Raw genomic sequence first — 22,477 nt, forward strand, 5'->3', positions numbered from 1 at the left:
ATATAGTGCACGTACGAATTGATTTGATTGCAGACGACATGCCACTGTTGCATTATATCTCTCTGTCGCGCCAAATTAAAAATTGTGTCTCGCAGGATCATCTCGTTAACAAATCACGTAGCAAAGTTCCTGGCAGACGCCGCACTGCATTCTCTATTATGTTGTAATGTGGACATATCGCGAGACCACAATGCGCCAGCTTCGTGCCTACAACTTGCATTAATTCCACGCACGTTAGCCTTCTGTTACCAGATCGTTGCTGTTACGATCAGTAACAATCACACTTTTACAGTACAGCATCTATGGGTGACTAACTTGTTTTTACAACATTGTGTTTACAATGTTCAAGTATTGTATGCCTGTGTATCGATGTTTTTGTTGACGATCGATGTCTCGAACGAATCGATTTTTCTCAGAGACACAATTTGTGAGTCAAAAACGAATATTGCGGAAACTGTATTTTTATGCTTGCAGAATGCTACTATGTGTCGGCGGGAATTCGCATTTCCGGAATAGTTATATTTGCGAGTACTCTTTCGGTGTGTGAACAGGTGTTCATCATTGGCTCCTAAAACAGGTCGATAATACTGTTGAAACTGCGGTCACGCTCATTGCTTTGCTGGTTGTGTCACGGATCACCTCGTTCTCTCTTTCTCTTTCTCTCTCTCTCGCGCGAATATATGAAATGGCAGGATTTTGCTACGTATTACGCAATTCAAATACGCGAAACGCTCAAATGAATGTACATACACGTCTGCTCGAAAAGAGGTATTAATACATTAATATATTAACACACGCGTGAGATGCGTGTCCGTGAGTTTTGAAACAAGCCGATGAGTTCCGCAAATTCTGGTTAATACGGATTATCGGAGGGATCTGTTGATAACGCTTATTAACATGCACGCTAAACGCACTCCTCCAGTGCTTCTCGTATTTTCCTGCCTTTTTTTTAGCGAGAGGAGCGCGAAACGAGGATGTCGGATTTTTCAACGCGTAATCCCTCGCCGCGAACAAAACTCAGGGACTGTTACCGGGGGATATGGGAGTTTTTGGGACGAAATATATTTAGCTTCGGCAACCACCGCGGAATTTATTTGCGTTTTATTGACAGTTGAAAATAAACGAGACCGCACTGGAACTGATACTGAATTGCTGTTCCGCACGAGGTTCTGTAACGGGTTTGGTGGACTATCTGTCTTGTCCTGAGTCCTGCCGAATCGCGTTGCATCCTGCCATTTAATTGCGGACGTCTTGCGCGGCAGCGAGGGAAAACGCGATGTTTATCAAGTCACGATTAAAGACAATAATATTTTCCGTCGGAAGCCCGACGTTCCCGTCGAAAACTTTCCTATGTAGAAAAGCAATTAGCATTTTCCGTTACTCCGTTTTATGCAAAGCGCCAGGGATGCGTCGTGCTTATACAAATTGAGCTTTTCAAACGGGCAGACCGATAAATTCTATTCAGTTTGATATAACCGAGTTAATTAATTGTTCGAAATAATTAGCATCGTAAATGAGTTTCGCCACTTCCACCTCTCGTGGATAATCGTCACTCTGCTCTGCGATGCAAATTAAAAAACTACAGGCATCTTACGTCGTAATTTGCACCACAACACGTATTGTTTTTGTTCGAGTTTGATGTCTTAATCTTCAAAAGAAATTAAATTCGTGCTATTTTTGCTCGACACATCATCCTTCGTCAAGAACACAGAGAAGAGAATACCATGTCGCGAATATAAATACCTAAAGAATATAAAGCACACTTGACAAGAGAAGTGTAACGATCAATCGAAAACTACGATACATCATGCGTCCCAGATGCAGCAGGTTCCAGGTGGCCGATTTCGTTGTTGGACCACGACGAACCGCGCCGAGGGATTTCATCGCGCTTTGGGTGAGCCCTTAATTCTCACGCTCGTAAAGTATGCATGCATGTAATTTATACTCGCTGCACTGAAATGCAAAGCGAGAGCTACGAATAATTCGTCAGATTAAGAATTATGCGAAAGACACGTCATTCTTATGTCAGTTCTTCTGTAAACAAATGATGGAAAAAACGAACAAGAATTAAATTATGATGATGAAGTAGAACGATGTCAGGTTTAAACAGATTTATATTATATAACTGTGATTCCATTAGTATTATGATTTAATATTTTGTTCTTGCCGCGCAACGCATTTGTTTGCATTATGGTAGAAATAATCCGTTGGAAATCCGGGACGTAAAAATACGCGGCGACGGAAAAGCTCGCACGCCTGCAAGAATCTTCGTTTGCGCGAATACTTGAAAAGTATTTCCAGCAACGCGTAGGAGGTATCTATTCCAGCGCGAAAGCCGTCCGGTGGAAACAATCAGAATGAATATCGATGCTCGGTTATCTTTATTAAGGGGATGCTGGAGTGACTAGGGAACTTTTTCGCGATGGTGCTGCCATTTGCACAAAAAAATGCTTTTTATAAAAATTTCGCAATTTGTACGCACAAAATTGCGACCATCCTCTCTCAGGATAAAATAAAGGAATATAATAAAGCTTTTCGAAGTGACTTTAGAAGCGTAATAAAAAAGAAAATATCTGTGAAAATCTTGTATGCATGTATAAGTATGTACAAGATTTTCACAGATACTTTTCTTTTTTATTACGCTTCTAAAGTCACCTCGAAAAGCTTCATTATATTCCTTTATTTTATTCCGAGAGGGGATGGTCGCAATTTTCTGCGTACAAATTGCCAAATTTTTATAAAAAGCATTTCAACTGTAATTTTTGTATGTGTATGAGTGCAAATGGCAACACTGTTTCACTAGTCACTGCAGGATCCCCTTAAGTCCGCAACCAAGAGGCGGTGCGCTAGTTATTTTTTCGCTAGGTGAGATTATTTGGTAAGATATCGGGTAGAGACACTATAATTACAGTCTACGCGAGTGGCTTTCGTTATTACCTCCCCTCGTGTATTTTTAAGCCATTTACCGTGAAGACGAAATTCCAATAATACTCGTAAAGCGATAGCTCGCAGGTACGCGCTTTCGAAACCATGTCGCGATACGAAATAAGAACGTCTTATTCCTGAGTCGCGCGCGAGCTGGCAAGTTGCCAAAGATACAGCCGTGCTTTTTCCAAACGAGCTTCCCGACTTTTTAGTCGTCGGTCGCCATCGTGGACGACGCCTGCGATTTCGCCTGCGATGCGCAAGATGATGCGAGGAGCACGCGCAGTCGACGGATACAAAATTGTGGCTTTTCACGCGACCGCTATAATAATTTATTTACGTCATCCTCCGCGCCCGCACGAGCATGCTTACGAACTGCTCGTGACATGAATAATAATTAGTTTCACGCCACTGCTCGTGGGGAAACACGCTGGCGTGACTCGCTCGATGAAGGAAGAGAAATATAATCAAGGCGAATCGTATGCACAGGAGCCACCCTCTTGTTCTTCGCCCCCGTCACTGTACACACGTGTTTATCTGCCTTGCGCGTACGCGTACTTGCGACTGTGTTCGTGCGACGTGAGCGAACAAGCGTTCGATTCGCACCCGATCGCAGAGATGATGCTGGCTTATACTCGCGTTGAAGCGGCGCCAAGCATCATCCTCGAGTCTCACCCTTACTTGCCCTGCCTCCTCCAGAACCACATGCCACGTACCGTAACGAAATACTCTTTATTAAATTTTGTTCCTGGGAGATCCTCGTGTCTCACGTATCTCCCCCCGGGACGTTTCGACGCGACGTCCGTGGCGTTCGATCGGATCGATCGCAGCAAAAATCCCGAGAGCGGAGCGAAAATCGCGCGCGGATAAATTTCTTATGAATGACCGAGGGGATTCGGCATGATACTGGGGCGATGTTGTGCGTCAGAATTTTTCTCGTTGCGAATTTCGTGACAAACCTTCTTGAGTTCTCGCTTCGGTCAAATTCCCTATTGATCCCGCTATGAATCTCGCAGAAATAAGACGGTCCACCCCTCGAACGCTGCGTGTTTCGTCAGGCAGCACGGCGGATTTTAAGAAGCAATTTACAAGGATAAGCCATTGTGAGGTATTCGCGAGAGGCCACGTAATTTGAGTCCGTTCCATTCCGTGGCTTGCGTTAAACTTCGTCCGTGGAATTATAGATTACCGTGGTCTGCGGCCGACAGGATTCTCCTTTGAGGTTGCGAAACTTTCTGGGACCAATAAAAACTTGGCGGGTTCAGGGCTTAATACCTCTGAGGGGATTTCCGAAATCGAGAAGAATGTAAATGTGCGTCCAATTTTGCCGGGAATACCGGGAACTATGTATATTCTGGTAAAGGATATATTTCTTCATTCTCGCGCGGCCGCGCAGCGCGTTGTTCGCGATGTAAGCGATATTTTTCCGCCGACGTAGATCAATAATGCAAAATATCTGGATTTTGCTAACTTGGATTTATCTAATAAAATATAGACAGTAACTGATATCCACCAAATTTCTCACATAATTTTTTAAAGCTATATATTTGTTGCTCATAACTTGTACATGTGATATTTTATATTATATATAAAAGTAACCAATTTAATAATTGCTACCTTCGGTTCGGTTGTTTTGTTCAAAAAATCTTCAAGAATAACTGTGCGGTGTACGTAATATAAATTTTACATCTCACTCGGACGAGCAAATGGAGCACTTCGTCAATTATCCCGCGCAAACAAAAAAAAAGAAAAAAAAACTGGCCGTTATCCAACCTATACATGTGTGTAACCTTACGGTTGTACTCCGCTATTTTAACGTATTGATTCTACCTGCGGTGAACAATCACAAAATTCTAACAGTATACGAATAGATATGCGGATGACGTATTTTGCCGTATGCGCGGATATAGAAAAGCGGCGAAAGCGATCTCTTTCTCCTTTTAATCAAAAAAGAGTTCGATTCCGGTATTTCGTATTTTTCATCGCGTGACAGAAATCCCGTAGGGTACGAACGGGAAGATAAAGGGGATAACAATAAAGGACGAGATTGAAAAATCACGTTAAATACCACGCAAATGGTCTCGCAAACACTGGAACAAGTTCGCAGCAGAAGTGGACTGAAAGGACATGAAAGAAGCTGAAAATACCGGGTCGATGTTTGAGCTTATATGTAGCCGCGAATCACGACGGTAGTAGTGGTACCACGACCAGCAGCAGCAGCAGCAGCAACGATAGTAATAGCATCAATAGTAGGTGCACTAGTAGTAGTAGAACAGCAGCAGCAGCAGCAGCCGCATTCTTCTAGAGAACACACACGGGGTTGAAGTCGAGATAGAGGCGGTCGAGAGGACACAGATGAGAGCGAAGGGTATTGGTATGCCGTTGTGCATTCACGTCACGTGCCACCTACTCCTACTTCTATAGACAATCCTGTGCTTCGGATAACCTGTTTGCCCGCCTTTTTCCCCCACTCAATAAGAACCCCCGAGTAAATCAAGGATTGGCGTAGCCACCCCTCCATCTTCTTCCCTCAGCCGTCTTTCTCTGTACCGTCTGTTTCTCGTTCGTTCCTTTGGGATGGTTTACCGATTTATATTTCTTTCTTTTTCCTCATCGTCTTCGTTTGCTTTCTCCTGATCGCCGTTACGTTCTCCCGTACACCTTCGATTTAATCCGGGATTTAAGGGATCTTACTCCGCCGATATATTGCGCCGCGAAGTGCTACTCGTTGCTCGCGCGTTGTTGTTGTTGCGTCTTAAATAAGATCGTGGTATGAAGGAAGTCGATTGCACCGACATCCTAATCAGCCTTTGATCTTGGACGAATCGCCCGTTACCGCGCGCGAAATGCCCGGCAACTTATCAGCGAAAATTCAGCTTCCGTTTTATTGAAACTCACGTTAGGTTTTCTTTGAAGAGCATCGGTCATTATTCAACAACGCTCGCTGCAAAATTGTATTTTTTATGGGAGTTACATAAAAATACGTCAAGTATACCGACCATTCGTTTTACGGTTCAGGGCGATGGAAATGTTGTGAAACTGAGAAACATGATCGCGGACGCACTGAAATCGTAAGAATCTATGAGCGTGGAGTCATAAAAGATTGACGTCGAGGGTGAAGCTTTAAGAGCCGCGGGGAAAACAAATCCATAAATGCAATACGCGGTTCCTTCGGGATGCGATACAACATCACTCGTTTCTCCATAGTCTCCGCATGATAACGGGAAGAAGAAAAGAAATTGTGTGCGAAATTGCGGTCGCAGCCGGCACGACTGTCTTCGCGCGCTATCGCTTATTATACGTATATAAAATTTATATACAAGAACGGTTTATTGCATTGTGTTTATTGGATTATTTACGATAAGCTACCAGCAATTATAATAGAATTGATGAACATTGAGATTGCATTAACCGTAACTACTATGTAAAACTCTATCGAACGTTTCCACCGGCAACCTCATTGTCATCGTCGTCGTCGCTGTCGTTGTCGTTGTCGTCGTTGTCGTTGCAGCCCCAAAGTTGCCGGAAGTTACGCCCCCTAATCTTGCCCGAGGAAAATCTATGGCCCAAGAACTATTATCATTATCCGCTTATTTTCACTTCTCCTAACTAAGTTTCCGGTCCCTTCCGATCCTCAGTTCCCCCTGCGTCCCCTCCGCGTATTTCATTAGAATAATGTAAGGGATTAATTATCAGCCGAAGGCACACAGAAGGCGGATATCCGTTTGCACTTGGGGCGATTCACTCCTTCGGTCTTCCGATCGATTTCCACTTTGGCTCGCTTGCAATTTGTGAAATTGTTTCGCGGACTTAACAACGATCCGAAGAGCACGTCTTTTCTCCCATCCTCCCACCCTCGGACCAGCCTCCTAATTTGCATTGCCCGTAACGATCGGCTTTCGGTTTAGAGAAGTGCTTCTGTTCTGTTCTACGAAACAGCGTGCACATCCACCACAATGCGAATTGGTGAACGTATTATATAATAATCTCGAATCGCTCAGAATAAATATATATCGACGAATTTCACAGCGAAAAGTGGTTGAAACATCGTTAAACAGCAGCTGACTCAATTCCCAACGTCCAGGAACTTGAAAGCGGAAAAGATAAACTGTCAGTCTCTGAGTCGGTTTCCCTTAAGCTGATTCTCGCTTAAGACGATCAAACTTCTTCCTATCTCTCTCTAACTACGTCCAACGAACGAACCTAAGTTTCGCTAATTTTATGAGGCAGTTCAAAAAATTAATTAGCTCGGCAGCGAATCGAGCCACAACGTTCCCCGGATATTATTCACTGCACAATTCCGAAACTGATTTCCATTATGCATATACAGTCCACGACACGACAAAATTATAATAATTACCGTGAAATTTCTCGTCGCACTTGCGAGCAATTATTTTCCAAATTAATTTATTATGAACGATTGCGCATTCAGGGAAATTACGATAAAAATGATTATTGCCTACGTATCGAGGGGACACGTTTGTTCCGCTTCATTAATGCAGGCGGACATGTCGCGCGTGTCAAGAATCGCGTGTTAGAGATGATATTCGGATTCTGTTATGCATGCGCCCACGTTGACAAAGCGTCAAGTGTCTTCGTGGTTTATCAGGCGGGGAGTATGATAATATGTTTATCATGCAATAACATATGCAACGCGCAGGGCACGCGGCGGTTACCGCGGCGACAGTAGAAATTGAGTTAGGCGGGCTTTCGCGTCCTCCGAAAGCACATTTCATTAAGCATATCTATTTCCTCACGCGGCACGGTTTAATGCGCATGCCGCGTCCGTTAAACTCTCCCGTTTTAATAGAAACGCGAATTGCATAACCGAATACTGTTTCCTCGAACGTCACGGTGAGATTTCACGGCGATGTAGAAGCGAGGGACCTCCGAAATATCGGAGGCACGCGATATTTCGTGATTAAGATCTTACACGAGTAACTGCGAGGGTGAACGCTCGAAATTTCACGCTCCTTGTGAAACGCGATATCGCGGAATTAGCTTAGGAGATAACTCCATTGCAATTCATACGGAATCGTTCCACGGAAGTCTCAACGACGATACACAAGCGCGACAAATTCATGACAAATGTGCAGTGCGTGTTGCAGATGGATTTTTTCCTTTGCCTTTCGGGTTTCGCTGAATCGCCGGGTAAAATGTCGTTTCTGGTGCTCTTACGATCGAGTAATGCGCGACGATAAGGTTGGATCTATCACGATCGGGTTGCAAGGGGTCAGCGACAACACGGGTCCGCGTAAATAGCGGCCGCGATTCGCACAAGTGCTCGAGTGCTCCCTTCGTGTGTCGGTAGACGGCGATAAATCACGGTTCGCGGCAAACTACTCCCGTGGGAATCGTCGGAACTTACCGCCTTACATTCATTACTTTCCCGGGGTCGTTTTGTACATCAGGCTTGCAAAGCAGATTGCCGCGTTGCTCGAAAACGACGCTCGGCGAGCGAGCATACAAGCGAGCACATAATATCCTCCTCAGACGGGATCGTGACTTTATATGGGTTTCCCGTGGAATAGTGATTTCTCATAAACACGCGACGACGTGTGACGGACCCTAACACGAGGAGAAGGAGGAGGAAGCTGCGCCGGGAGAACGGGACGCAGCTGCAGCGAAAGCTCGTAATGCCGAGTCGCAAAATGGACGTACAGGGAAAAGCCGCGCGAGACGATGCGATAAAGAGAGATAGACAGAAAGCGGACGAGAGGGAAAGACGCGGAGAAGACAAACTCCATTACGCAGCGCGAGAAAATAAGTTAACCATCCTAGACTGCCAATAGAGAGACCGGAGCGTGTCTGAGCAATTCGTCTTAGCTTGGCATTCGGCAGCTGCGCTTTTCGTATACCGAACGCCCCGAAGAAATATATGTATGCGACGATACACGCTTGGGCTTTCTATCCCGAGAGAGCTCCTCTTTTCCCGGGATTTTCGATGATAACCGCCGCAAGCTGCTGCGGGTTACGTGTGTAGCCGGTGGAGCCGGTGGCTAATAATTTTTTTCTGTGCGCTCATGTGGCGATTTGTTTGAGCCCCGTGACGATGGCGGAAATAGAAGCGCATGTGAACGTTGCAAATGCGGGGCACATCCGATTTCGGCTGAAATCGTACAGCTTACATCGATCGAAGTATCGCAAAACCTACATGAAGATATTCCACGTGGAAATATAACCGAAATGAGATATAAACGATTTGCACCGAAACGTTTATTGAGCACTATTGCATTTAATTGCGTAATGCTGATAAATTCTCAGTAGATTTAATATCCAAAATGTGTAACGTATCTGGTACATTTCGCAACGATTTAGCGGCGGTTGGATACTCAAGGGAAACCTCGCGGTCAGCTGAACGCACACTCAGCATCTCTTGTTTCAGCCCTCTGCCATACAAATGCGTGACGTCAACGAAGTTACAGAGCAGGCAATTCGTCGGGAAGTTGCGGAAGCTGTGTCTACCACTGAATTTCAAAGGCGAACCCGATGCAATAAATAAAGTTGCACGCTGAGCGAGTTATACTGCGTGACGCCGTGAAATTCTGAAATCCTCTGTGGAAGTTCTCGATATTGTCACCGTGCCCAAAGCCCGATCTGCCCGATACGTGGAATGCTCGCCATTGACACTCGTAAATCGAACGTAGCCGAGCTCTTTTAAGTAGAGTACGCGCGTATTGTTTCGTGCCTTCCACTCCGCAGGAGAGAAATACTGCGTCTGCTGGTTCGTTCTGTCGAACTCGTTATTATCAGTACATTTCGTTCATTATATCCTTGATAGCGACAATGGTAAGAATTACGAATAACGTACAACATCCGATTCGCACGTTTTACTCGTTCATCATAAATAATAGATAACGAAGTTAAATGCGCGATTTAACGATCAGTCATCGGGCTGAGTAACGACGATGTAATGCGTGCATCTTCCGCTGATGAAACGTGTCTGTTACAAACAGTTAAATTCTTTTAATGATACGAAGAGACCGAGCACGCATAACCGGAATGACGACTTCATGCTTTACGAGGACAGGGACGATCGTAAATTAAGGTCGCGGTAAATCGTAAAGAACTCGGACGAATTTGTTCCAAGTTTCACGAGTGCACCTGATCGAAATACGGATTGCAGCTAGATTAATAGGAACGGTTAAACTTTGACTTGGCGATCTTCCTCAACGTTTCGACTACGAGATATACCTTAAAAAAGAAATAATGTATATGGAATGAGATGAAAATGAAATAAAATGAAGTGAAGTTTGATTTCTGATGCTTTATTCGAGCAGCGTTAACGTTCAGCCAACTTTCGAGTCTGTTAGACTATAATGTAGTTACGAACTTAATAACTGTACACTCCAGAGCGACCTCAGCTCACGTTTCCTTTTTCTTCGAAAGGTCCTTTTTCTGAAGCCAAGCTTCGCGGAAAAGGATTAAACACAAATCAAATTTATAACCGCTATCGCGCAACGGCAGTAATTTTCCTTTCACGGAATTATACAGAAAAATAAATCGCAAATGTATCATGATAACCTATTTAAATAATTAACAATTTTTCATATTTATGAAAAAGATAAATTTACTAAAAGCATTTTTATATGTGTGCATACTTATGCAAATGTGATGTATTATAAATAGAAAAAATAAATAAATTGCACCATAAATTGTTGTAAAAAGTAACAAATATAATTTTTAAAAACTGCAGTTTAATTAAATAAATAAAACAATTACATAGATAGAAATAAGAGAGCGTCGTTGATCTCGTAGTAAGAGCGTAGTAGGAGCGAGCAGTAGGTGAAGTCAGGCAGTACCAGAAGACCTCGCAGCCAGTAGATATGGTCGACGTGTGGTCAGTTGCCAGCGCGGTGGCGCACCGCCCGCGCTGGTACTCGCTGATTTCAGACAAAACTCCGTTGATTAAAATTTTTTTACAAATTAAATGGAATTAAATGAAAAAATTATATACATAATTTAATGCATGATTATTACTTCTACAAAATATTTCCGGAAAATTTCGTGATTTAAAAGCTCGTCGCGTGGACCGTAGGATTACTGCACAGAAAAGATGGATGTCTTTTCTGTCCAATATTTCGACACGAGCAGCGGGAAAACTGCATCGCCGAAAGCACTGCAATCCGCAAGCGGATTTGCGCTAAAATTTGCGGGACGATTACGGCTGCCGGGGGTGGCTTATGAAATAGATCGGCCGCGTTGCTTAGCGCGACATATGGGACGCCTCTCGTCTCGCGAACATATGGACGAGGATAAACGCCGCTTTCGTACGATTCCGCGCACGTTTCCCTTGGTTGAAGAGGGATAAAAAAGGATCGTGCCGCATTGAACGGGTCGACGAGATGCTTTTTTTCCTTTTTTAATTTTTCTTTTTTTCTCGCCCCGCATTACCAAGAGATGCGAAAGTGCAACTACTATAGCACACTGCGAAACGCTGTGCAACATATCGTCATCTCGGGACGGTCATCGCGACCGTGGCAGCCGATTCAAATGATGGTCGTGTCGACGAGTGATTTACGGTGCAACACACGGCCGGCCGGCTATCTCTTGACTGATTTTTACTTGGATAGCGGAAGCTGTGCTGTAACTCTCGTTCCGAGGTATAACGCGCGGGACGCACGCAGCCACCGATTTCGCGTTTGTCGCGTAAGAACGCGAATATGTAACGTGCATACGTCGACTTTCTTCGGGCGTATGAGTTATTTCGCCCGTTACGTTCAGAATAGTAACAAAACGACGCATAACCGCTGACATATTCTGAATATCACTGCTCTTGCGAACAATATTCCGTTAAAACGCACTGAACTTTGGACATTTAATTCACACGGCCTTGTTAACATTGCGAACCACTGCGAAACTTTAATGAAAACGCACGCTCTGTCTGACACTTAATTTTCTTAAAGAGTTTCACGTTGTACGCGGACCGCGCTCCTTGAATGTAAGATTAGCAGTCTCGGTTCGTTTGTTTCATTATCTTTGCTGCAGTACTCGTATATGCATTTTTATAGAGCTACAAAGGCAGAGCCGTGTGTCGGGCTGTATTCGTCCGCCCAAGGGGGGATTAATATGATCTGTTGAAAGTATATCGGATACTAGTATAAATAGCTGAGGGGCTCCTGTGGCTGAAGGCTACGCGCGAATCCTCTTATGGTTCAATTTACGACCGTAAGTGTATCGCAATGCTTGTCGTATGGCGCGATCCATTTATGCCGGAAATGCTCGCCGAGACGACGACGTATACTATATACGTTACGCAGATAGATGCGCGACGAGGAACACGTACGTCCTCGGGTCCGATATAAATTCCGATCAGAAATATCCACTTTGCGGGGAAATTCGTTCGCGTGATTTATTCCACGGGTTTCCCCGCGAAGTGAAATACCTATTTCAATTTGCGCGGACCGATATACGTCTCGGGTCTATATTATGGCGCTGATCGTGAGAATTTCGAATGGCACGTTAAAAAACACTCGTTCGACGCCATACGGTGTAATTTGTGCATTCGCGTTCGGCGAATTCCCGATTAACTGGAGATAAAAACACGTTTATTCGAGCGCTCGTGCTTAATTTATTTTCCCGAGCGAAACAACGAATGCAACCGAGCATCGATATTGTAAACTAAATGTACAAATGATAAAGAGCCCCGCGTGATTCGCAGATTAATTGGCGGAAAATCTCGCAAGCATTTACGCAAGAACAAGGAAACTTTTAGGTATAATAAAGTGCACTCCAAAGAACCGTCGCCCCAAGAGGCGACTTGGGCGGGTAATGAGTCACAAAAAGGGGAAAACTCGCTACTCCGAACGCCATTAAATTTTAATCGCGAAACCGTCATCACTTTGTGCGCATTCTACATTTTGCATGGACCAGATAATGATCGTTTGTGTAAACCCCGGCGGGCTTGAAAATGCGACGTGTTTAAAGCAACATTGAAAAATTCATCATAGAGAATATTCCAAAGCTGGAACGTCACAACGGTAATGTAGCTGCAAGGCCAGTTTTATTCATAATTGTGACTTCTTGCTTGCTCGTATCCTTCTGAGACACAAGGAATAATAATAATCTCAAAAAGAGATTTAACCGAGATGTCAGCCGAAACATAAATTCAAGATGTAGGCGACACGTCGTACACGGCACAACGAAACACAGCGGGATGTCGAATTTCGTTTTGCTGGGCTCAAGCGTCCCCAGGATCAATAGAGAATTTACCGCGGTCTATTGGAATTTTTCGCGGTGCTGTGCACGTGTGCTTTCCTTTCCGCCGACGCGGCGGTCGAAACGTCACGGAACATACGAAGAAGATCGAACGATCAGAGTACCTCGGACGCGGCATGATATTAAATGCAAGCAGCGCGTCGCGTACGTGATAGCCGCGCGCTCGTGCTCGTACTAAAAATTCAACGTGCACGCCATTGTCGTGATACTGATGTTGACGGTGAGCATTGTACGCACGGATGTACCCCGTGAAGCGGCATCCCCTGTAAATTAACAATATACCCGCGTTGCACCCAGCTCACGCGGCGCGCATTAATGCGCGGAGTCCCGTGGCGAAGGAAAATTGAGCCGAATGAATGCGATCGGGAGCAAAAGGCTTTTAATAAAAATGTTTCCGTAATGTATTTCCGATGCTGTCGATTCCGCCTCGGTGAGCGTTCGTTTAACCGCGTCGAAGCTCCATTCACGCGCCGCAAAATTCCTGATCGGTCCGCGTGCCCGCGTAAAATCTATCCGTTATAAAACATGACGAATACTTATCCGCATTGAAGATGAAATATTTGACGCGTCTCTTTCACGTGTACTAGATAACACGCGCATCCGCGTAATCCGCGCGCAGCTGCACACAACGCGGGATCTGATCCGATCTGAAACAATGGATAATACCGGAATTATGCGCCGGCCACGCAAATATCCTCAGTAAGCTCAGGTTTAGATCCGGCTGATGTCTATGCTCGTCTCGTTGAAAGCCACAGAACCACTGGACGGCTAGAATCCTCGATTTACGCGTACGGACTGGAACTTTCGAGTTAAAAGACCCGGAAGACCCGTGGTGTGCTGCCGGTCTTTAGAGCCAAGGATGTAAAAGCGCAAACGATACCGGATGTGACGGTGCATGTGCAACCGTCCTTGCGCTCGTCGCCGAGTTGGGTCGAGCAATTATGTCGAGAGAAGAGAGACGAGATAAATCGCAGCGAGAGCGGTATTTCCCGGAGAGACCGCGGGGACCGTTGTCTCCGAAGAAGTCGTTCCCGAGGGATCGATAGTAGGCATATTACCGGATTTCGAGTGCGAGAGTGGCTCAGTCGAAGTAAAGCGACGGTCAATCCCGACTCGTCAAGATCCGGCGATCTTTCACGGACTGTTTCTGACGCTTTTCTCTTCCTTCCCCATCTCCTGCTTTTTCTCTCTTTATTTGAGCGTCGCTTAGTTTCGTGACCGTCACTTCCCTCTTTCTCCCTTCCTCTCTCCCCCTCTCTCTCGAGCCGGCTTCCTAACATCGGGCACACGTCCGCCCTATTTATCTAAGCAGCCTGCACGGGGCAGAAAGCCCGCCATAAGATCCACCCGCACCCCCTTTGCCTCCTACGACCCGCGCGGGAGTGCTGAAAGCCGATCCGAGCGTAACGCACGTCTCCGGGCGAGGAGAAGCGACTATCGGATCGGATAAAGTCACTTAAGGGGCGCCGTATCGCCTTTCTCTGCGAAAATACGAGGAAACCCTCGTCGCGTACCCGCCCCGTCGACCTGCGTTCTAATTCCCCCGCGACCTCGCTTGTTAACGGGCCGATGTATGTAGTTTATATAAAGTACATATACATGCGCGCGCGCGTGTGTATACTGCCATGTATGTACGCCCGCGCATGCAGTCCATGCAGACTCCTGTTGGAAACGGATGAACCCAAGACACGGAAATTGAACGTTCATCATGGCGCCGAAAGATAAGCGTCCGATTATCTCGATTACCCGATAGATTGATTATCTCGATTTGACATCGATCGATGAGAGAATCAACGGCTCTTCCTCGACGATGCTCCGTTCAGTATCAAGTTTTCAGACTGTTGAGATTGTATTTCACGCGCGGTGCGCAGGCAAAGCTGCGAGGCGATTACGATTAAAGCAAGTGTTTAAGGAGACGTGCAGCGGCGTGCACGAAGCGCAATTCTCTTTCCTCGTCGTTCGCGAAGCGGGTGGGCCCACGTCGAAGAGACATTGTTTTCCGTCATTTCTTGATTGGCGTCTGCGCGTGCAAAAAGTAAGCCAGTTTTCTTCGAGCGAAGCGACAAGCTGAGTTTCTATAGAATCGCCATCATCAGCGCAGCGATATGGATATTGCAGGAAAAACCGGATGCTCGTCAGATCGATAGTAACTCGAAGCGAGAGCAAGCACGTCGGCGAAGGAGATTAACGTAATTACTTACATCACCGATTTTCTCGCGCGGAACGTCGTCGTCGATAGAATAGAAACGCGATTCAATGATCGAAGCTCGCAGCTGTCTGACATGCGTCGCGATATGCAATTATTAATTCTCTATAACGTCGCGAGTTTCGGTATGCGTAAGTAATCCGAATAATCTTGGCTTACCGGATGCCCAGCGTGCGTGTAATATAACGTTAGCGGCTTGGAGAAAAGCGCAGTGTGAGATACAGAAGAATAGAGGCACACAAAGAGAAAGATAGAGATAGATAGAGAAAGTAAGAGAAAGAAAGAAAGAGATAGACAGAGACACAGAGATAGAGAGCACGAGAGTGGTGTGGTAAACGATTTATTTGCATTCTACTTTCGTTTACAGAGTATTAACTGGGAGCTTTCGTTACAACGCTTCGGCACCGCCTGACCACACTGACCACACTCACGTTACGTGGGCACGTACGTCATCCGGTGTGCACGGTGTTCCATTTCGGCTCGATTATACGTACCTGAAACAGATAGAAATAACAATGTTCAAAATATATACGTAGAAATTTACGACTTCTGTACGGCATACCGCGAACAACAACGCCGCGTGGTGCACACACACATACACACACGGTTGAAGTTTTCCGTGAGTTTGACGTGCGCTAAGAAGCTGTAATCACCCGCGATTTCAGACGCGCATAACGCATCGTGACGCAAGATGAGGGATTACTGGAATTTTCGCGGGATGTGCGTACTTCACGTGGAATTTTCTATGGAGTTGTTTTATATAGTAATGCTGACACATCGCGATAGCGTGTATTTTATAAGAAAAATATTAAAAATTCGTATCCCACAATTTGATAGTGCGAGCGATCGTACACCAACCAGAAATGTGAAATTAACGAAGAAACTGAAGTAGTACATAAAATTTCTTATCCTCGAGGTCACCATCACACCATGTACAAAATTTGTTATTCTAATAAAATTTGCATCGTATCGAAGAATCGGCATCGTATTCGTGTCTGTATGAAAAGTCAAAAATAGAAAATGATTTGCAAAGTTTGAAGATAACTTATTGATATTTCTGATCAAATATTGCATCGGTGATTCCAACTGATGCACAATCCACATGCACATAGAAACATACACACTGTAGCGCTACAAGAAACTTCAGATGCAGGAACGCGTCAGCTCCGATTTTGCGGAGAAAGATGTATCGTGAATGTATGTCTGGCATGAGAGATATAACGTACGATAGTTTAATTCTATTGCGTCGCATAATAGAGAGCGAAGAAAAAGGGATTGGAAGAGTCGAGGAGATGGGATTTCTCATGGGAGATGTACGAAGAACACGTAAAAATGTCGCGATTTGATGGATCGCAACGGCGCCGTGGGCGCCACTCCGAAACTGCCATTATGAAGCATTCGAAAGCACCGTTCCATTCCTATCTTTACGAGCGAATTATGCGGGACGGCGGAACCCGACTTTTATTCCGCTAAACGACGGCGTGAAACAATGTCCCAGCCGTCGCATAATCTAAAGAAATAAGCTATGCAAATTGGTTCACCTTAGATTTTTACGACAATACCGGGCGGTAGAGATAGAGGCAATCGTTGTTATTACAAAACTCGGTGCTCTCGACGCGAAATGATATTGTTCGTCCTTCTTGGACGACTTTAACATCGCGTAACGAATTAAAACGAGATGACTTTTTCAGTTTTTTCTTGCGCATCGTTCCATGATTCATCGAAAAAGAAGCTCGGAGAGGCGAAATTACGAATGAAAAGTAGGACGCCAATTGTAAATGCAACGTGCGACGTCCAATTTTGTTTTTGCACCCCTCGGTCATATCGGAATGGTAGAGGCAAGAAGGAATATAAATTGCATTCACGATTAATATGAGATTACACATTTTAAGACTAAATTTTTCAGGGGAAATTTAACGTGACGCGACAAAGAGCAGTCGTAAATCCATGAGAACTCATTAAAGTTACATTTGCGGGCTAAATTACGTAAGAATACGGAAATTACTATTCTAACGTAACGACCACGGGGTACTGTGTGCTCAAGAGATTTTACTTTTAACAGTTCTTCTTCGCGACTGGTTCTTGGCTTCTTGTCCATTTTCTTTCAAGGCGAGGACGGCTCTTACATCCTGCTTATCGTTCGCCGTAGGCTAATTGCGATTCGAGGGGTAGGAAGAGAAAGAGGGGGAGGGGGTTATAGTAGATATCCATTAGAATTGTCGGTGCAATTACACGCTCGTAACGAACGTCGTCTGTTCCCCGCGATTGGCGGAAGGCGATTAAGCGACAAGAGAATTCATTAGTCACGGATTATCCCGAAACATGCGCGGTTTCCGCAAAATCGCTCCGTCCGCTTCCGGCAGGTTTTGGATCTCGCGTTGTCCATCGACGATGACTGACTGCTATTTGCTGCGCTTCTGCTTCTGCTGCTGCTGTTGCTACTGCTACTTCTGTCGCCGTTGCTACTACAATTACACCGTGATGTCGTCGTCATGCCGCCGGCGGAACAAGATTCCTAATTAGTCGATCGCTTATCGCGGAAAGCGAACTGGTCGTTCCGTGACGAGGGTATGACGAGGAACGTTTAACCTTAACTATCTGGTAGCTTCGAGGACGGATTGAAATTTAAGTCCCTCCACTCTGTTCCCTTTCCCGTCCCGGAAACTCTATTGCGATTATCGATCCGATTACGATCAAATTTATGTGACTCTGAAACACAGGCACTAGAATTAAACACCGTGAAGCACGTCTTGAATGGTAACAATGAGACAATTAATGAGACAGTCAATCTCATGTGTATCTGTGATAATCACTCTTATCCTTCTCGGAGTAGGCTATTCTGTATTAACTTCTATTTTATATGTAATATCTTATCCACTCTTAAAAAAGCCGTGTTAAATCAAATCGAAATCATTGTTGCCTCTTTTCCGCGACGCTGATTGGTTATCTCGATTCGCGTTGTGCGTTATGTTCAGTGTAGATTACCATCGCGCGGCTGTCTTCGCGTGGAGGATAACAATTTGGTAGAGTGTGATAATTGTGCATATAATAAATAATAGATATAAGATATTATTAACCAAATTCTTTTATTCTTGACCAAAACTGGCTTGTTAAATAGCACAGAACTCCTTGGGAAAGAAAAAAAATTTTAATGGCTAGAACTTTTTCATTTATTGATTTAACGAATTTTAAATCATCGAGAACTCTAGGCAATATGCCAAATAATAATATAAATAGCACAGAACTCCTCGGAAAAAAACATTTTAATGGCTAGAACTTTTTCATTTCTAAATCTAAAGGATTTTCACCGGTGTAAACCTGGCACCTGACTTTAACGAAATGAAAATTTTCGGGCATATTTCGTTTGTACCTCGTTTGTACCTGTTTGTACCATCGTTCGTTTCGTTTGTACCTCAACAGTTTAAAAGTTATAAAGGGTCAAAAAATAGCCAGCACCCGACTAAAAGATATCCGAATTTTAATAATGCCATTCGAAAGAGCATCGTTTGTACCTTCAGGAACCATCGTTTAAATCGTTTGTACCTCAACGGAACCGGAAGTACAGGCTTTTCAAAAAATAGGTCCAAGAGGTATCTTCGTCAATTTTTGAGATATCGCAAAACGGCCAACGGCGGTCGAAAGAGCTCGGATAGCGCCTGTTTGTAACTCCGTTCAAATCGTTTGTACCTCAAAGGAACCGGAAGTACAGCATTTTCAAAGTAAAATAAATAGTTGTTCATACCTCCGTTGTTTGTAGAGATATCCGAAAATGCCCAACGCCATTCGAAGGAGCATAGTTTCTACTCGTTTGTACCTCCGTTCAAATCGTTTGTACCTCAAAGGGACCGGAAGTACAGGCTCTTCAAAAAACGTCCAAGAGGTACTTTCGCCAATTTTCGAGATATTCGAAAATGGCCAACGGCGGTCGAAAGAGCTCGTATAGCGCCTGTTTGTACCTCTTGGACGTTTTTTGAAGAGCCTGTACTTCCGGTCCCTTTGAGGTACAAACGATTTGAACGGAGGTACAAACGAGTAGAAACTATGCTCCTTCGAATGGCGTTGGGCATTTTCGGATATCTCTACAAACAACGGAGGTATGAACAACTATTTATTTTACTTTGAAAATGCTGTACTTCCGGTTCCTTTGAGGTACAAACTATTTGAACGGAGTTACAAACAGGCGCTATCCGAGCTCTTTCGACCGCCGTTGGCCGTTTTGCGATATCTCAAAAATTGACGAAGATACCTCTTGGACCTATTTTTTGAAAAGCCTGTACTTCCGGTTCCGTTGAGGTACAAACGATTTAAACGATGGTTCCTGAAGGTACAAACGATGCTCTTTCGAATGGCATTATTAAAATTCGGATATCTTTTAGTCGGGTGCTGGCTATTTTTTGACCCTTTATAACTTTTAAACTGTTGAGGTACAAACGAAACGAACGATGGTACAAACAGGTACAAACGAGGTACAAACGAAATATGCCCGAAAATTTTCATTTCGTTAAAGTCAGGTGCCAGGTTCACACCGGTAGGATTTTCAATCGTTGAGACCTCTTCTCAATATGCCAAATAACAGTATAAGTAGCACAGAACTCCTTGGAAAAAGAAAAAAATTTTAATGGCTAGAACTTTTTCATTTATTCTGGCGATCTAAAGGATTATTTAAGATATTATTATTCGAAAACATTATTAACAGTGAAAAATAAAATAGCGCACGCCTGTGTTCTACTAGTCTTAAGAAAAAATAAATAAATAAAGGAATGTTAAAGCAGTGGTTACTGGTGAGAGGAAAGTTCGGAAATTAAAGAATGATCCATTTCGTGTTGAGCGAAGTGTCATGCTGATGATACCTCGCTTGCATCCGTGCATCGATCGATAGGTTTCCATTATTCGTGTGATTCATTCTTGCAATTAGCACGATGACGTGGTATACATTCCGCGAACTTCTCGTCGGGTAGCGTGGTAGTCTGACGGATGAAAGGCATTAACGTCGCAGGGGAATGTTTTCGGAAAGAATCCGGATATCCCATAGAACGAGGGCGTTCGACGAGGGGAGGAACTTATCACGCGGGACGATTTATGATGCAGCCAACGCGCCGATCGACTTTCAGGATGAGTTGGAAGAACCGCGAGTCGTTTCTTGGCCGGGCGGGCGGGCGGATCGTCGTCGCATTGTGCTCGAGACACACCGCGCTTACGACGAACGATAAAATCGATGGTTGCGGCAAAATGCACCATGGGATCCGCCGCAAAGAGACACCGCGCTAGATTTATATGCAACGAAGAATCCATTACGGGGGCCTCCGGTATCCTCGACGTTAAAACCACGATTTATTACCGCCAGTCGTCTGGCGCCTCCGCTTTCAATTTTTAACGATTTCCAATGTCGCAACTTATGTCTTACTGTAACATTTATTTGTACCTCGTTTCTCATTTTTTTTCTTTCTCTTTTTGTCTTTCTGGCTTTCTAGCTTTCTTTTCGAATGATTAATTTCGGGAGTAGTCGAACGGAATCATTATTAACGATTATGTACTTGTATCATTAATCTCTCATAAAACAGGAGAGAGGCTTTTGAAATATGCAGGACAAAATCGATCTCTGCGCGCATATTGTAATAGCGTACATCTTGTAACACGTAGGCTCGCCGAAGCTTCCCAGATAACATTACGTGCGCGAGGCATAAGTTCCAATCGCCGTGGAATTGGAGATCGAGCAATTAAAGAGGCCTTAGAGCCAATCGAGCGCGGTCCCGGTGTAACTACGACATTCCCGCGATTCGAGTCATCCGGGTCTTAATCTAGCAGCGGCGTTGCTGGCAGGAAATTGCGGCTGACAATCGACTTCGTAGTCCGGGTTCCTCGAGCTGCTGCAATTTGTCTCCGAGCGATCCCGAGCGATTAGAGACCGTCGTATAATAATAATGTGGATATGGTAATGCACACGGCACGCGTCGGTTTCTCGTAAAAGAGAATGCAGATTCGATGAAACTCCGTCACGAAGCGGCATCATTCCCGTCACCATGGCTGCAGTCGCACGTATAATGAGGCTGCCGCTAATGCGCTCGTTGTCGAACGAATGCACGCACTCGATAATTGAACGAGTCTAGTCATACTCGGTATAAAGCGATGGCGCGCGGCGAACGGCAGGATTGGTGGGTGCCTGAAATTGTAACGGGACGCTGAATCGCGAGAGTCGGTTCGCTGAAAATTACAATTTCCCATTAGTTCCGCCGCGAACGTGACACGGCCGTGGAAATCCACCTGCATGACACTCTCGGACTCGATATACACTCTCACAAAATGCAAATCCGAATTTTTTGTCAATAGGTATGCATTGAAGCTGATGATTAGTAGAAGTCTCTCGTGCTTCGGGAGAATGTATGTTTTCAAAAAAAGGTAGAAGAAAGGCGTCAAGTATACGCATGCTGCGGATTATGTGAATCTAAAATTTATGAAATTTTTTATTTTTCTTTTCTTCTATCTTACAGTATCTTTCTTGTATGCTTTTAAAGGTAATGCTTTAGAAGTAATAGCGGCTTTAGATATCTAGGAAATCTCGCGCGGGTGGGAATGCACGCATTAATAGCTGTGTACTCTTGATAGCTTAAAGAGGTATTAATCGGCCTGCTGTATTCCATACTGTAAGCTGTCGATTATTACAACGCTTTACGTGGTATGCATTGTTATGGCTTATGTTAGCATGTGTACAAATCTGCGGACGCACAACGATGTCCAGCACATTCATCTCTAATTAGATCTTGCAGAAATTTGATTAAAATAGCTCACATTAAGATTGCGAGAAATGAAGCACAAGCATGTATTTTACTGCCTGAGATTAATTTAATCGATTGATAATAATTTTTCATAATATTGTGATTGTGACAAATTCCACTGTAACTCCGTGCGATCTACATACTGCACAATATATTTTACTATCAATTTTTATAATGTTTTATAATATGATGCGCTGAGCTTTACATTTTAATTATTTGACTTGAAATTGTACGCGTGATTAAAATCTCGCGAATCCATTGTAAAATTCAGCGTGTTGATTCAATTTGATATTGTAAAGATGTGAATTCGCGGATATGCGATTGAATATTTAATTTTCAATACTTCTACAAGCTC

At 44.3% G+C, this 22,477-nt stretch overlaps 2 protein-coding genes across 7 annotated transcripts in view; both read right to left on the reverse strand.

Annotated features, from left to right (window-relative positions):
* Positions 1-22,477, reverse strand: part of LOC105279301 (neurobeachin) — a 181,837-nt gene that overhangs the window by 143,249 nt on the left and 16,111 nt on the right. The window lies entirely within an intron of this gene.
* Positions 15,674-22,477, reverse strand: part of LOC105279302 (neurobeachin-like) — a 126,130-nt gene continuing 119,326 nt past the window's right edge. For both annotated transcript variants that reach the window (XM_011338969.3, XM_011338971.3), the window contains one exon: positions 15,674-15,843. In XM_011338969.3, coding sequence (XP_011337271.1) covers positions 15,782-15,843 — 62 coding nt within the window. In that variant the 3' untranslated portion in view covers positions 15,674-15,781. The remainder of the gene's footprint in view (positions 15,844-22,477) is intronic.

Source organism: Ooceraea biroi, chromosome 5 (assembly GCF_003672135.1).
Source record: "Ooceraea biroi isolate clonal line C1 chromosome 5, Obir_v5.4, whole genome shotgun sequence".
Lineage (NCBI taxonomy): Eukaryota > Metazoa > Arthropoda > Insecta > Hymenoptera > Formicidae > Ooceraea > Ooceraea biroi.